General features: G+C 36.3%; 1 protein-coding gene across 3 annotated transcripts in view; it reads right to left on the bottom strand.

Moving 5' to 3' along the window:
• The window catches only part of LOC309868524 (small ribosomal subunit protein mS35-like), a 44365-nt gene that overhangs the window by 23153 nt on the left and 4061 nt on the right, over positions 1 to 17151 (bottom strand). For all 3 annotated transcript variants that reach the window (XM_082738452.1, XM_082738450.1, XM_082738451.1), the window contains exons 2-5: positions 17033 to 17079; positions 15215 to 15382; positions 12432 to 12492; positions 4865 to 5004 (exon numbers count right to left, since the gene is read on the bottom strand). In XM_082738452.1, the coding sequence (XP_082594578.1) occupies positions 4865 to 5004; positions 12432 to 12492; positions 15215 to 15382; positions 17033 to 17079 (416 nt within the window). The remainder of the gene's footprint in view (positions 1 to 4864; positions 5005 to 12431; positions 12493 to 15214; positions 15383 to 17032; positions 17080 to 17151) is intronic.

Raw genomic sequence — 17151 nt, forward strand, 5'->3', positions numbered from 1 at the left:
GCCTCTGCCTTCTGCTCAGGTCATGATCCCAGGGTCCTGGGATCGAGCCCCACATCGGGCTCTCTGCTCAGCAGGGAGCCTGCTTCCTCCTCTCTCTCTGCCTGCCTCTCTGCCTACTTGTGTTCTCTGGCTGTTAAATAAATAAATAAAATATTTAAAAAAAAAAGAATTATTTCTCTAAAAAGGCTATTTTTGTTGATTATATTCAGATAATACAGAGTTAAACTGGGTTCTTTATAGAAGGACTTCTTAGAAGTGGTAATATGCTAATGAGCATTCTGAAATTTCAAGACGCAGGGTTCTTATGTAACAATTTCCAGATTTATCTGACCTCATATTCTATTTTTCAAGGGACAGTTCATGGAATTAGTCTTCCTTAAAACATATTTTGGGAAACACTGGACTACATGAACAGTTTTTAATTTGGAGAGAATTATGGCATGGATTGAAGGTATCTAAAAGAAAACTAGACTTGACATAGAAAAATAGGTTAGATATGAGAATACAGTTAAGTAAGGTAAGCCACACACTGTTTTTCCATGGACGGCATTAAGAATAAGAAAAATCCATAACTATATGAAGAGAAAAAAAGGCTCAATAAGATTTTACAATCACATCTACTTCTCATTAGCTTCAATAACCCTGCACTTCCCTCAAGCCTTTATAGCAGAAGAGCTTATTTATTTTTCCATTTTTCCCACTAGCCTGCAAACTCTCCAGGGTAAGAACGGTATCAGTCCCATTTTTGGTGATGGCCTAACACTTAAAGAACATATGACATGTATTTGTTGAATGAACACATAAATGAAAAAAAGAAAGGATACATGTTTTTTTTTAAGCACTGTGAATTTTTATTTGAACTAAGAAAATATAGGAAATAAATAAATAAATAAAAATATACTTTTAAAGAATAAATGCAGGAAAAACATTGACTATTAAATATCAACCTAACAGAATGGTCCTATGTGCAGGCAGTGCAAATTACCACAGTCCCCTGGAAAGAATACGTATCAACAACCAGTTTATCAGCTTGAGGTATAAGAAATATAATTCTGATTATTAACGATAAGAATTACTTAAAAGGAAATAGTGAAATGAATGTACCCCTAATTATTAACATACTTGTACATATGCATGCATACAGATACAGTACAAAGAATAGTTTTTACGTTAGAATAAGAGAATGGAATGATTTTTTTCCTTTTAAAACTCCCTTCAATGTAATCATTTTCAACAATAAATTTAAAAATTTACAATTTAAAAAGTTTAAGTGTTCTAGCTTTTTATGTAAGAAGTAGTAAAAAAAAAAAAATGGCACCAATGCTGATTATTGTAACTGCTTTAAAACTAACATTCACATTAACACTTTGAATGTTCAAAAATTATACAGCGTTTATGCCAGAAACTCCAAATATTTTAGAGCCATGTGGTACACTCACGCCACCTGCTAGCACTCAAAGGTACTGCAAAATTGTAGTCATTAAACTAGATGAACAGTCTGACTCTGCAATTGAGCAGCAATCATTACCATTCTTTTTCCAAAATTCCAAAGAATGCTTGGACTTTTCTTTTGCTACATTTTAAAGCATCAATACTGTATTAACATTATCCCCCAAAACAACACTGACATTTCAAATCATAGGAGATCATGGTTTTATGTATATACTTTCAAATGCCCATATTTAAGAGTTACATAAATTGAGAAATAAACCTAATTGTGTGAAGTACCTTCTCTATTTAGAAGCATAGTACGTCAGTTAAAGAACTATAGTTATATACAAAAGACAAGACCTGGGTTTGATTTCTAGATTTGCAACTTTATTTGCTAAGTGACCTTAAATCACTTGATCTTACTGTTTCCTCATTTACAAAACAAAGTACTCACAGGATTTTTGTCAGGAATAAATGAGAATAAATAGAAGAAAGCCATTTTTAAAGAAAAGTCCTACACAAATATTGTTTTTAATTCAGCACTACCTTTATGACCATCAAGAAAAATATGATACCATCTTTCTTTCTCTGAATTTAAAAATTTGAGTATCTTTTTTTTTTAAAGATTTTATTTATTTATTTGACAGAGTGAGAGATCACAAGTAGGCAGAGAAGCAGGCAGAGGGAGAGGGGGAAGCAAGCTCCCCACTGAGCAGAGAGCCCGATGCGGGACCCGATCCCAGGACCCTGAGATCATGACCTAAGCTGAAGGCAAAGGCTTTAACCACTGAGCCACCCAGTGGCCCCGAGTATCTCTTAATATAGTACTTTATACTATTTGACTGGCTTCACAATATTACTTTAAATCATGCCAGGCGACACCTGGTTAAATATCTGACTCTTGATTTTGGTCATGATCTTGGGGTTGTGAGATCAAGCCCCACAATGGGCTCTGCACTGGGCAAGAAGACTGCATGGGATTCTCTCTCCCTCCCTCCCTATACCCCCGAAGAGAACTCAGGTTCTCTCTCATGTTCTCCCCCCCAAAAATAAAGATTTGATTTGACAGACAGAGATCACAAGTAGGCAGAGAAGCAGGCAGAGAGAGAGGGGGAAGCAGGCTCCCCGCTGAGTAGAGCCCGATATGGGGCTCGAACCCAGGACCCTGGCATCATGACCTGAGCCAAAGGCAGAGGCTTTAACCCACTGAGCCACCCACGAGCCCTTTCTTTTTCATTTTTTAAAAAGATTTTATTTATTTGACAAAGAGACAAAGAGAGAAGGGGAGGGAGGGAGAGAGAGAGCACACATGAGCAGGGGGAGGGGTAGAGGGAGAAGCAGGCTCCCAGCTGAGCAAGGAGCCCAAAGTAGGTCTTGATCCCAGAACCCTCTGATCATGACCCTGGCCAAAGGTAGCCGCTTAACTGTCTGAGCCACTTAGGCACCCCAAACATGGACTGTTCTGATTTAAAATAAAAACTACATGGAGTACAAAATCTAATTTTTTGAGTGTAAAAAAAAAAAGGAGTCTCCACCTTTGCTATGATATGACGAAATGGCACTTCACTGGTGAGGTTTTCCTCCCCAAAATACATACCAGTCTAAGCATGAGAAGAAAATCAAACAAATCTAAAATGAAGTACATTCCACAAAATACATAACTAGTACTTCTCAAAACTGTCAAGGTCACTAAAAACAAGTAAATTCTGAGAAACCACCACAGTCAAGAGGTGCCTAAAGAAATCTGAATAGGGGCACCTGGGTGGCTCAGTCTGTTAAGCATCTGCCTTTGGCTCAGAGCATGATCCTAGGGTCCTGAGACAGAGCCTGGTGTCAACAGGGCTTCCTGCTCAGCGGCAAGCCTGCCTCTCCCTCTCCCATGCCCTCCAACTCATGTTCTGTCTCATGAGTGCTGTTTCTCAAATAAAGAAATAAAATCTTTAAAAAGAAAATCTGAATAAAGTATGAACTTTAATTAATAATGTATCAATATTGGCTCGTTGTAATAAATGTACCACAATAGTAAAAATGTTAACAACATAAGAAATTTGGTGTGAAATATAGGAGGATTCTGTGAACTATCCTTGAAAGTTTTCCATAAATCTAATTTTTTTTTAGTTAAAAACAAAAAAACAAAAAACAAAAACCCATCAGGTAACTGCTCTGTGACTGCTGTGTGAGAAAGCTATGCCATGTGGATCAAGACTCTTACCGGAGAAAACAGTGGTTTCAAATACTAACTTGGAAGTTACTACAGCAAGACACTTGGAACTGCAATAGTATGTGACATGCTCTGATGGGTAGGAGCAGGGATTTAATGTTTCTCCAAGCAACAAACGATCCTAAAGAAAATGCTAACAGAGCAGATCCATAGGAAGGCAAAAGAATGATGTACTATGAAATAATCAGGGTTCAGAACACTTCAGTAAGTGTAAATACAACCATATAATTCATTACTACATTAATTCAAAGGAGATCATTTCAAAAATGCTATAGGACTAGGACACATCGTTAACCTAATAGAGGCTATTATCTCAAACTGAATACCAGTGTATACTTAGAAACTAAAAGCCAGAGGCACATCCATTGTATAGAACAGCATAAAGGACTACATAAACATTATTTTAGAAGTTTCACCTAATGAAAAAGACAAAAAGAAAGGATAAAAACAAGGTATAGATATTTAAAAAGGAGAATTAAAACCACTCTTATTTATCACTTATTTCCTAAGAAATCTCTGAAAGAGTAAACAAAAAGCCCAAATATTCAGATTTTGGTCTCTTATTATATATCAGTGTTCAGCCTCAAACACTCTCTTAGCATAGAAAAGACCCTGATTTACGTTATTCTATGTAGCCATTAATAATATATTAAAGAGGGGCATTTGGCTGGCTCACTCAGTAGAGGATGTGACTCTTGATCTTGGGGTTTTGAGTTCAAGCCCCACCTTGGGTATGGAGATAACTTAAAAATAAAATAAAATAATAATATTAAAGAGTGATAACTTTGTATGCTAAAAGATGGTAACTGCACTTATCATAGTGAATATTTTGTAATGTATATAATCATCACTAGCTTGTACACCTGGTATTAATATAATAATGTATGTCAACTATACTTCAATAAAAAAATTACAGAATGTTTAATAACCTTGGAAAAATTTTAATTCACATTGTTAAATAAAAAAGAGCAGATAACTAATCAAATATAGTATCATCCTATTAACATACACAAAGGTTGACTATATATATACTAAAATGAATTCCAGTAGTCAAGGTTATTTATAAGTAGTAGAATTAGAGGCAATTTTATTTAATACTTTAAAATGATCACTGTTTTCCAAATTTTCTACAGTATCAGTTTTCTATATACAAAATGTTATTTTGAATTAATGTATTATAATAATTCTTATTTTTAGAAAAATATTCCTTACCCTTAAGGTTACTACTCGTGCTTTGGGGTTTCGGATAGATGGTCCTGCTGAAACATAATCAGTTGTGTCCACTTCAATGGGAAAATGCTTCTCACATTTTTCATCACTGTCCAGAGCAGCTGGCCACTCAGTGCAGAAATCTGAGAATTAAGAAAAATAATCTCAAGTATAGTTTTGCCAAATACATTCTCGTTGCAATGTGCGCTACCAGACCAAATCACTGAGGGAGATGACTCTCGAGCTACATGGAATGAAAGAGCAGACTCTCTTCTGCACCTCACAAACACATCATCATCCTTCACCCCTTTTCTTCTCAGATGAATCCTCGTTAGGGAATGTGATTAAATGAAAGACTCAGATAACTTGGGTTTGGTGAGGAGCAGTAAGCTTGGTTAAAAGGAAGCTATGACTTGATAGAAGCTTATTATAGCTTTGCACATACCCAGTTATGGGGCAGTTTAATCCCCCCTCACTCACCAACTAAAAGCAAACAGTTCATAGTGCTCAGAGTGAATTATTTTTGAGAAAAGCAACAGTTAATAGTAATTCATTCCCAAATGAAAGTTACTAAAGTTCTGAGGGGAACTGAAAAAGGCTCTGAAAGAGCTCTTAGAAGAGAGATATGGTCTCCATTCTCTCAGAAACTGAGCTGAATAGGGCCTCAAACTGAACAGGTACAGTCTAGGGCATTACTAAGTAGATCCTTACAGTAACTCATGTTTCCTCTAGGTGACTTCTGTGCCAACGAAGCTAAATGGAAAAAGGAACAGACTTGTCCTCAGATTCAGGCAACACAACTAGCCTAAAGGGGAGATGGGACTGGCTGTGAGAAGTGGGCCACAATGGGAAGTTTCAAGCACTGTGACAAAAATGTGGTGCACCGTCTATCTCCACAGCACAGATCTCCACAGCACATACAAACTCAGGCCTTGAGTGGAGGGGTGGGGAATAGGGGAGAGGGGGCTGAAAAGAAAAAGAGCTCCTGGCATGTCCTACAGCTATCTGTATTGAGGGACTCCGTAAGAAGGTAGCTGATTTCATTTTGCCCTATTCCTATAAAGTTAGTGAGGTAGAGGGCTCTCAGCTTGAGATGTACTTCTGGCACTATCAGCCTCCCCTCCATGGAAATTTCACTGCATTCTAAGAATCTTCATTCATTCGAAGAATACCTAAAAGTAATTGGTTTCTTAGGTCAAACCTATTAAATCTCAGGGGGTCTGTGCTTTCTCCAAAAAGCATGACTGCAGGAGAGGCTGGTCACAAGCACAGGCATATGTGGAAACCCTTCCACGTGACCATTTAAGGGACAGTGAAAGGTACTTTGTCAATAACATTTCCTATAGTTAACAATTTTCTTTCTTTTTTTTTTTTTAAGATTTTATTTATTTATTTGACAGACAGAGATCACAAGTAGGCAGAGAGGCAGGCAGAGAGAGAGGAAGGGAAGCAGGCTCCCTGCTGAGCAGAGAGCCCGATGTGGGGCTCGATCCCAGAACCGTGGATCATGACCTGAGCCGAAGGCAGAGGCTTTACCCTAGTTAACAATTTTCTTATAGTAGGTACTATATTTAGCTCCCTTTATAGGCTTTAATACCAGTCAGCAAAATGCCACAAAGACTCTCCAAGATTTATAACTAAATATATGGTAACAAATTAAGTATAGCTCACACCATTCCCTGAACACCCTGCTTAAGAGAGCAATACTCACACACTTGAGGGGAAAGAAGTAGCTCCACAATTCTGACATTTAAATAAAATGGAAAGAGCATGATTACTGAAGTTAAATTTTATTCCCATCATGGAACAATTCCAATATCCTGCACTCTAAGATGCCACACTGCCAAGCACTTTATAAGAGACTAGTTTGGAGAATTTTATGAGTTCTTGGGTTTGTACTGACTCTTTTATTTTTTATAACTTTGAATAAGTCATTTCAATAACCAGATGATAATTACAACTTTTAAATTACCGGATTATATGTCTAAAAAATACAGCCAACTGGAAAGTACATAACAGACCCCTATTCATCTGATAGGTAGAGCAATAGACTAGACTTCGAAAGACCTTGGTTTTTACTTAACTTCTACCACTGATTATTAAAGTTTGGGTAAATTACCTAACTTTCCTGTGCTTCAGATTTTCCACTTGCAAGTTAGATATAAAATCTGAACTGACCTACTTTAAAAGAAAATTGAGAAGAAATATTTTAAAAGCTTTTGAGTTATTTGGAAGATACAAGCTAAATCTAGAAGCTGGCAAAAGTGTAAAGACAAAATCAAAGAAAGATTAAACACTTAAACACTTAAAATGTAATGCAACTTTTCTGAATGTGCTAAATGAAAACCATTCATTTAAGAATTATGAAGTATTTTAGAAGTACCTCATTTAAAAACCCATTTCTAGATTATAAATGCACATTCCAAAATAATGTTTAGAAAGGAAAAAAATGAGATTTATCACAGTGCAGAACATTCCTTAACTGGCTTCACAAAGGATCAAAAAGTGCTACATGGTTTGTGCCAAACAAGGAACAAATCTGGAATAATGATCAGTGACAGTCTATCACTAGGCACCAATATAAACAGAAACATACTAAAAGGATACAAATGCATTCTACTATCCCAAAAAGACCACATCCATGAAAGAAGATAGGAGAAACTGTTCTTCCTTCATGTAAGAGTAAAGTCATTCTTCCTACTTTTTGACTTCTTTATTTCTTCCTTACATTTCTCAAGAAAAGGCCCTTCCAAAAGCTCAAATTATATCATAATCATGATCACTATACTATTTCTCCTTCCAGCATTATCACGTTACCTGCGAAGAGCTTTTGCATTTCATTTCTTTTCTGAAAAGCCTTAACAAGTGTACTGAGCATTTATATATCTCCTTTTTAATTAGCATGAAGAATTCATTCAAAGGTACTAACTCTTGAATTAAACTACACAACCAATCACTAACAGCTGTGAACCTAAAACAATTCCAATGTCCTTCTGTATGTAGTCCAATGCAAATGAGATGAGAAATTGAGTCTATGTATATATGAAAACATGCATAAAACTATGAAAAAAAAATTCTTTGCCTTTACCTCCGTGCATGTGGGAAGGAAAAAGAATAAGTGAGTGAGGGCTATCTGGGTGGTGCAGTCAGTTAAGCCGACTCTTGGTTTGGTTCAGGTCACGATCTCAAAATCATGAGACTGAGTCCCCTGTGAGGCTCTGTACTCAGCAAGGAGTCTGCTTCACATTCTTTTCTTTTTTTTTTTTTTTTAAAGATTATTTATTTATTTATTTATTTGACAGACAGAGATCACAAGTAGGCAGAGAGGAGGAAGCAGGCTCCCTGCTGAGCAGAGAGCCCAATGTGGGGCTCAATCCCAGGACCCTGGGATCATGACCTGAGCCAAAGGCAGAGGCTTTAACCTACTGAGCCACCCAGGTGACCCTCTGCTTCAGATTCTCTTTCCCTCTTCCTCTCTCCCTCCCCTCTGCATGCTCTCTCTGCCAATATCTAGGAATCAATAAATATTGTTCAAATTCAATAAATTTAGAACTGGCAATATAGTCATGGTCTGGTGATTACTTCCATTTTACGTATGTATAATGAAAAATATATACTAACATAACTATACATATATAAAATATACAGAGAAAGAATATATAATAAATACTGTATAGAAAGAGACTATATCGGGCACCTGGGTGGCTCAGTGGGTTAAGCCTCTGCCTTCAGCTGGGGTCACGATCTCAGGGTCCTGGGATCGAGCCCCATATTGGCTCTCTGCTCAGCGGGGAGCCTGCTTTCTCCTCTCTCGTTGCCTGCCTCTCTGCCTATGATCTCTCTGTCAAATACATACATACATACATACATACATACATAAATATAAGACTATGTGGAAAAAATAAGCAAATATACTCTCAGCAAGTAATTATCAGACCTAAACAATGACTAAAAGAGAACACTTCTAAAATGAGGGGCTGAGGGGAAGGGAGAAATAAAAGACTACTGCTTTTCATCATCAGTTTTTCTGCTACTTGATGTTACCACATCTATGTATCACTATGAAGTTCTTATTTTAAATAGTTTCTTCAAGATAACTCTCTGCAAAGTATCCCATTACTGACTCTATAACTATTGACTTGGCATCTTTCTACATTATCTTCAGTTTGGATTATACTGACTTCTATCTATAGGCAACACTCTGCAATATTTTCTTCCATCACTTTATGTATGTGCTATCTATAATGCAACAATTAAGTCCCTAGTCTACCTGAACAAGGACTACAATTTCCGGTTCTATTTATTATTCATAGCCACTTGCAGAGTAGTCTGCAAAAAAAAAAGAAAAAAAAAAAAAAAAAAGGAACTTGCAGATTTGACATCTTAACAATTCACTGAAAACTTGAAAATTTTTCTAAAAAAAGGAGAAACTAGCAATGAATATAAGACAATTTAATACAATAAAAATGAGGTTTTGTTCTTCCATTTTTATTGAGATATAGTTGACATAAAACATTGTGTAAGTTTAAGGTACACGATATATTGACTAGATGAACTTAATATATGTTGCAACATGATTACATTCACAACACTAACACAGTGTCACGTAATTACCATTTCTTCTTGTGTTAAGAATATTTATGATCTGCTCTCAGCAAATTCCAGGTAGAGAACACAGTATTAATAACTATAATCACTATTCTGTATGTTAGATTCCCAGAACTTATCATAAAACTGGAAGTTTGTATTCTTTGACCAACATCTCCCTCCCCCACGTAGCCCCTACTCTTCTGAGTTCAGCCTTCTCAAATTTCACATGTAAGTGAAATAATAATCCAATTGTTTTTCTCTGTCTTATTTCATTTAGTACAATGCCCTCAAGGCCATCTATGTTGTGACAGATGGCAGAATGTCCTTCCTTCTCATAACTAAATAATATCAAACACACACCCCACTTTTTTTTTTAAGGTTTTAATTTATTTATTTGACAGAAAGAGAGACTGAGAGAGGGAACACAAGCAGAGGAAGTGGGGGAGGGAGAAGCAGGCTTCCCACTGAGCAAGGAGCCCAATGCAGTGCTCAGTCCCAAGACCCTAAGACCATAACCTGAGCTGAAGGCAGACGCTTAATGACTGAGCTACCCAGGCACACCCACTTAGGTTGTTTCCATTTTTTGGTTGTGGTAAATAATGCCGCAGTGAACAGAAGAGTACAGATATCTCTTCAATACCATGTTTCCTTTTCTTTTGAAAAAAAAAAAAAAAAATATATATATATATATATATATACACACACACACACACACATATACACATTCACACACATATATATATATATCCAGAAGTGTGATTGCTGGATCACATGGGAGTTCTAATTTTTTTTTTTTAAAGATTTTATTTATTTATTTATTTGACAGACAGAGATCACAAGCAGGCAGAGAGGCAGGCAGAGAGAGAGAGGAGGAAGCAGGCTCCCTGCTGAGCAGAGCCCGATGCAGGACTCGATCCCAGGACCCTGAGATCATGACCTGAGCCCTCTGAGCCACCCAGGCGCCCGGGAGTTCTAATTTTTTAAGGGACCTACATACTATATTCCATACTGGCTATATCAATTTACATCTCTAGCCATTAGTACAATAGGGTTTCCCTTTTTTCCACACCTTCACCAACATTTGGTATCCCTTGCCTTCTGGGTGGTAACTATTTCTAGCAGGTGAGAGGCAACAGCTCCTTGTGGCTTCGATTTGCACTAATCTTTCCACAATTAGTTATACTGAGCATCTTTTCACTTGTCCACTGATGATTTGTATGTCTTCCTTGGAAAGACATCTATTCAGGTTCTCTACCCATTTTTTAATCAAATTATTTGGGATATTTTGGTGTTGAGTTGTGTAAGTTTTTTATATATTTTATATAACCCTTATTAGATATATCACTTGCAAATACCTTCTCCCATTCAGTAGGTTGCCTTTTCATTTTGTTGATGGTTTCCTTCATTGCGCAAAAGCTTTTTATTTTGGTGGTCTCAAAAGTTTATTTCTGCTTTTATTTCCCTTTCCAAAGAGACATATCAAGAAAAATAGTGCTAAGATCAATGTCGAAGAAATGCCCATGTTTTCCTTAAGCAGTTTTATGATTTCAGGTCCACATTTATGACTAATCCATTCTGAGTTTATTTTTGTGTGTGACTTAAGCCAGTGGTCCAGTTTCATTCTTTTGCATACAGCTGTCCCATTTTCCCAGCATCATTTATTAGAGACTGTCTTTTCCCCATTGCATATTCTTGCCTCCTTTGTCACAGCTGAATTTACCATATAAGCATGGGCTTATATGGACTCTCTATCCCATTCCATTGATCTATATGTCTACTTTTGTCCTGATATCATACTGTTTTGATTACTGTAGCTTATTGTATATCCTGAAATCTGAGACTGTGTTATCTTCACCTTTGGTCTTGCTCAAGACTCTTGGTTATTCAGGGACTTTTGTGGGTCCATACAAATTTTTTGGATGCTTCTTTCTAGTTCTGTGAAAAATGCTGTTGGTATTTTATAGGGATTATATTCAATCTGTACTTTGTTTTGGGTAGTATGAACACTTTAACAATATTAATTCTTCCAATCCTCTATTTATTTTTAAATTGAGTTGTCTGGGATTTTTTATCATTGAGTTGTATGAATTCTTTATATATTTTGGATATTAACCTCTGACCCAAAGTTTGCAAATATTTTCTCCCATTCTGTAGACTGCCCTTTCCTTTTGTCAATGGTTTTCTTTGCTGTGCTATAGCTTTATAGTTTGGTATAGTCCCACCTGTTTATTTTTGCTTTTGTTGCCTTTGCTATTGGTATCGAATCCAAAAATCATTGCCAAAACTCACGTCAAAGAGCTTACTGCCTATGTTTTCTTCTAATTTTGTTTTGTTAATGTGATACATCATTCTGACTGATTTTTATGTTGGACCATACTTGCATTCCTGAAATAAATACCATTTGATCTGACATGATCCTTTTAATGTACTGTTGAATTTGATTAAGTAATATTTTGTTGAAGACTTTCTGGGTTTTTCTTATAATAGAGTTCTAGTTTTATACCACTGTGATCAGAAAGGGTGCCTGATAGGACTTCAGTATTTTAACATTTGTTGAGACTTGTCTTTTGCTCTAACATATGATCTGTTCTGGAGAATGTTTCATATGTGCTTGAGAAGAATCTGTATTCTGCTTCTTTTGGATGCAACGTTCAGTAAACATCTGCTAAACCCATCCAGTCTAACATATAGTTTATATTCAGTGTTTCCTTACTGATTTTCTGACTGATCCATTTATTGTTGGAAATGGTATATTGAAGTCTCCTATTGCTATACTGCCATCTGTTTCGCCCTTCAGTTCTGTTAATATGTGCTTTATATACTTAGGTATTCCTATCTTAGGTGCATAAACTAAGATGCGTAAATTTAGGTGCATAAACAAATGTTATATCTTCTTGATGAACTGACCCCTTTATCATTAGAAATGAAATTTTTATGTTCAAAGTTATTGTTAGGTTCATATACTGAAACAATCACTTACCTTTAAGAGCTTCACAGTGCTTTTTAATTGCTACAGGAGTTAAATGCAGAAAATTGGGGATCTAAAATAGAGAAATTTAAAGGATAAATTCACCTACTACCTCAAAAACATAAAATAAAAATTTCATAAAACTAAATCCTAAGCACAACAAACCTTGTAATAAATAAAATCTAGTTTTTACAATATTAATTCTATGTCACATGTGTTATGAATTCAATAAATGAATTCTGGGAAATATAGATTCATGATGTATCTTATGATGACTGGCCGTTGTGGGGGGAAAAAATGCTGTTCTTATAGTACTCTTCCTGCCAAAAATCTACAGGTACACATATTTTAGTTATAAAACTAAAAGCACTCAAGGACACAGATTATTGTTTAATCATCTTAATTTCCCTGGAATACAAAAAGACATACAAATTATTCAAGGTTCTACAGTCTTAACACTTTGGTTAACATCCTTCTAGACATCTCTTTAAAAAACAGATACATGTATATGACTTTACATAAATGGATTCATACTGTTCTAGAAACTGCTTTTTTTTTTTTTGTCTTTTTTTTTTTTTTCCCCCCAAGGGAAAACCATTTTATAAACATATATTTTTATCCCCAGGGGTACAGGTCTGTGAATCACCAGGTTTACATACTTCACAGCACTCACCAAAGCACATACCCTCCCCAATGTCCATAGTCCCACCCCCTTCTCCCAAACCCCCTCCCCCCAGCAACCCTCAGTAGAAACTGCTTTTTAAAGATTTACTTATTTGAGACAGAGAGAACGTGCACATGTGTGCACACAGCTGGGAGGGGCAGAGGGAGAGGGAGAAGAATCTCAAGCCGACTCCGCATTGAGTGCGAAGCCCAATGTGGGGCTCGATCGCACGACCTTGAAATCATGACCTCACCCAAAATCAGGAGTAACTCAACCACTGTGCTATCCAAACACCCCTAAACTAAGTTCCCTTCTTTCATTTAAAGAAATGATAAATTTCTTCAATGTTTGTTTTCTTTTATCCCTTGAAACATTCAGATTTCCAAATTTCATTTACCCCTCTCTAGCAGCAGTCAACTCCTTCTCCATATTACCATCTCATTTTTTAACCACCATCTTTTAGCAATTTATTTTTTGTTTTTCGGTTTTTCAATACTAAACATATATATATGCGATGCATATAAAAGTAGCATATAAAAGTAGCATACATATGCTAAGTGAAGTACGTCAGAAAAAGAAAATACCATATGATTTCACTTACATGTGGAATCTAAAAACATAATGAACAAAAAGCCGAAACAGACCCTTAAATTCAAAGAACAAACTGGTGGCTGGAGGGGAAGGGACATGGAGGGATGGGAGAAATGGGTGAAGAGGAGTGGGAGATAAAGGCTTCCAGTTATGGAGTAAGTAAATCATAGGGACAAAAGGTAGAGCATAGAAAATATAGTCAATGATATTGTAATAGGGCTGTATGGTGACAGATGCTAGCTACATTTGTAGTGAGCACCGTATAGCACAAAAACTTGTGAAACCACTACGTTGTATACCTGAAACTAATGTAAAATTGTGTGTTAACTATACTTCCAATTAAAAAAAAGAAGAAAAAGATTCTCATATAGTGGAAAACACAGTTTATGACAATTTTACCGTATATAACATGAACCATCTAAGATATGCCTTCTCAGGCAAAACATATTCATATTTTCTTTAAAAAGGTTATAGTTCATGGCACCTGGGTGGCTCAGTTGGTTAAGTGTGTGTGTTCGGCTCAGGTCATCCTGGGATTGAGCCCTGCATTGGGCTCCCTGCTCAGTGGGGAGTCTTCTTTTCCTTCTGCTCTTCCCCTCCCCCTGCTCATGCTCCCACGTGTTCATGATCTATCTTGCAAAAATAAATAAATAAAATCTTCAAAAAAAAGCTTATAGTTCATAAATCATTATAGATGCTACCAACTGAAGCATTGAATATGACATATTTTGCTTCACGAAATAAAGAAGTTGAAGGACTATAACAATATTAAATGATATTCTACTTTTCTTGGCAGAAAGTTTTAGAATCTCTTTAAAAGTAGATTTCAAGGGTGCCTGGGTGGCTCCATGGGTTAAGCCGCTGCCGTCGGCTCAGCTCATGATCTCAGGGTTCTGGGATTGAACTCTGCATTGGGCTCTCTGCTCGGTGGAGAGCCTGCTTTCCCCTTTGTCTCTGCCTGCCTCTCTGCCTACTTGTGCTCTCTCTCTCTGTGTCAAAAATAAATAAAAATCTTTAAAAGTAGATTTCAGGGACACCTCAGTGGCTCAGCTGTTTAGGCGCCTGTGTTCAGCTAAGGTCATGATCCCCGTGATCAAGCCCTGCACCCTCTGCCTCTTGCCCCGTTGGTGTTCTCTTGTGTGCATGGTTCCTCACCCTCTCTCTCTCAAATAAATAAATAAAATCTTACCAAAAAAAAAAAGTAAATTTCAGTCACAATTCTCAATCTCAAATTAGGTCATTTCATTTTTCTGAGTTCCACTTGAAAGATATAGGTAGAAAAAATACAATAGAAAAGAAAAAGCCAGAAAGGAAGCCATAGGATCAACTGGTTATATTCTTAAATGCTCAGAGTAGAGTCTTCTCTACCATGGACAATCAGAATGTATCATCCATTATTACCTGAAAAAAAGTTTAAACTAAAATACAATACCTGCTGCTACATACTGAACCCTCAAGTACAAGGCAGGGTAGGAGTGGGAAGAGGACCAGCATTTCTTTAGAAATAATTCTTAGCCAATGAATCAGCAATTGACCTTACCTTTAATAGTTCTAGATTTCCCTCCTTTGCCATGGGCACCCCCCTTTTTACTGGATAGCCCATTCGAATGGGAAGAGGTACAGCAGAAGGTTTAAATGGTGCTGCAACAGGATAAACACTAGGCCAATCTTGGTCAACAGTCATTTTCTCTGTCCTAGGAGGTAGTGCCTATAGAACATAAAATGGTTTAGTATTTTAAATATGAATATGATCTTTAATTTTAAAGCAAAAAACCTACAAAAAAAGAAACACAAGCAGAATTGCAACTGATGTAAAATCTGACCTCTCATAAAGCTGCTGCTATTCAAATGAAAAACACCAAATCTACCTAATATTTTTGCACTGTTTCTGCAAAGCTTCTGGTAAGGATCTTCTTTAATAGCACACTTCCTTCACTAAAAATTTCTGTGGATTTAGACTTTTAGCAAATTTTTTACATTTTGTTGAAGAGTAACAATGTATTTTGAAATACAGATCTTCCTCAACTTATGATGGGTTTATTGGACACTCTGTTTAAGTTGAAAACACCATAAGTTAAAAACGCTTTTAATACACCTAACCTACCAAACAGCATACCTTAGCCTAGCCTGCCTTAAATGTGCTCAGAACACTTACATTAGCTTACATTTGAGCAAAATCTTCTAAAACAAAGCCTATTTTATAATAAAGTGTTGAATATGTCATATAATTTATTGAATACTGTACTGAAAGTTACAAAAAAAAAAAAGAATAGTTATAAGGTACAGACTGGTTGTTAAGTATATTGGTTATTTATCCTCATGACTCTGTGGCTATACCTAACTGACACTGCCCAGCATCGCACAAGCTCATACCGCATAATGCTAGCCTAGGAAATGATCAAAATTCAAAATTCCTACAACAGTTTCTACTGAATGTGTACTGCTTTCTCACCACTATAAAGTTGAAAAATTATAAGCTGAACCAGTGTAAGGTGGTGAATGTTTCCCAAGTTAAAATAGTTTTCAGAACTTTATTGATGGAAGTCAGTACAGGAGAAGACACTGATAACTGAGAACTAGAGGAAATAAGAAATAAATAATATGAACTTAGAAATAAGTAAGTAAAAAAAAAAAAAAAGTAAAAAAAAAAAAAAAGAAATAAGTAAGTAGGTTAAACTAACTGAATACATATATAATGAGAGATTATATGTCTCCTAGTTTCAGAGAACAGGTATGTGACAGTTTAGTCAATCACATTAACATACACGTATTTTTTAAAAAACTGTATTCATTAGAAGGGGACGGCTGGCATATAAAAGTAGGGTTTTAAAGAAGCAAAATCTGGCAATGCCCAATAATGCAATACCAAAACTAGGGTAGTGTACGCCTTGGAAGAAGATAATATTCCTGTGAAAATAACTACTCTAGATAATTATAATTTGGTACCAGTTAACTTCCATCTAATAATTTGTCTCTGTTCTGACTCCATCCTCAACAAGTGACCTTAGGATTCGGATTCTTTTATAGACTTGCCTACAGCGTAAGACCAAACTGGTGAGATTAATACACACATACCAGGCTTCATAATTATTAAAAGCACCATCAAAAATAATTCTATATTCTAGTTTATATACCTATTTCCCAGGAATATGTGAGTCTATTTCTCAAAGATGATCCATTTCTTGGGGTACTGACAAAAACCAGTCAAAGAATAGAGCCAAAGCTCTGGCAGTCACCAAGTACGCATCCCCTTGTGAAGCCTTCTCGGGCAGCATTCTTCTGCCTGATCATCAATATCTGCCTCACTTTAGAACTTCAGAGATCATAAAGATAATATGTAGTAGAGCACATTGTTTACCTTTCTTCTCAGTGGTCTTTCATATCTGGGTGTTCTGCCTGCTGTACCTAAAAGACAACACAGTAGTTACAGAGAACTGAGTATGTACAGTTGTTCAACAGTGATCATGATCCCAAAAC

The sequence above is a fragment of the Mustela nivalis genome, assembly GCF_964662115.1.
Source record: "Mustela nivalis genome assembly, chromosome: 7".
Classification (NCBI taxonomy): Eukaryota; Metazoa; Chordata; class Mammalia; order Carnivora; family Mustelidae; genus Mustela; species Mustela nivalis.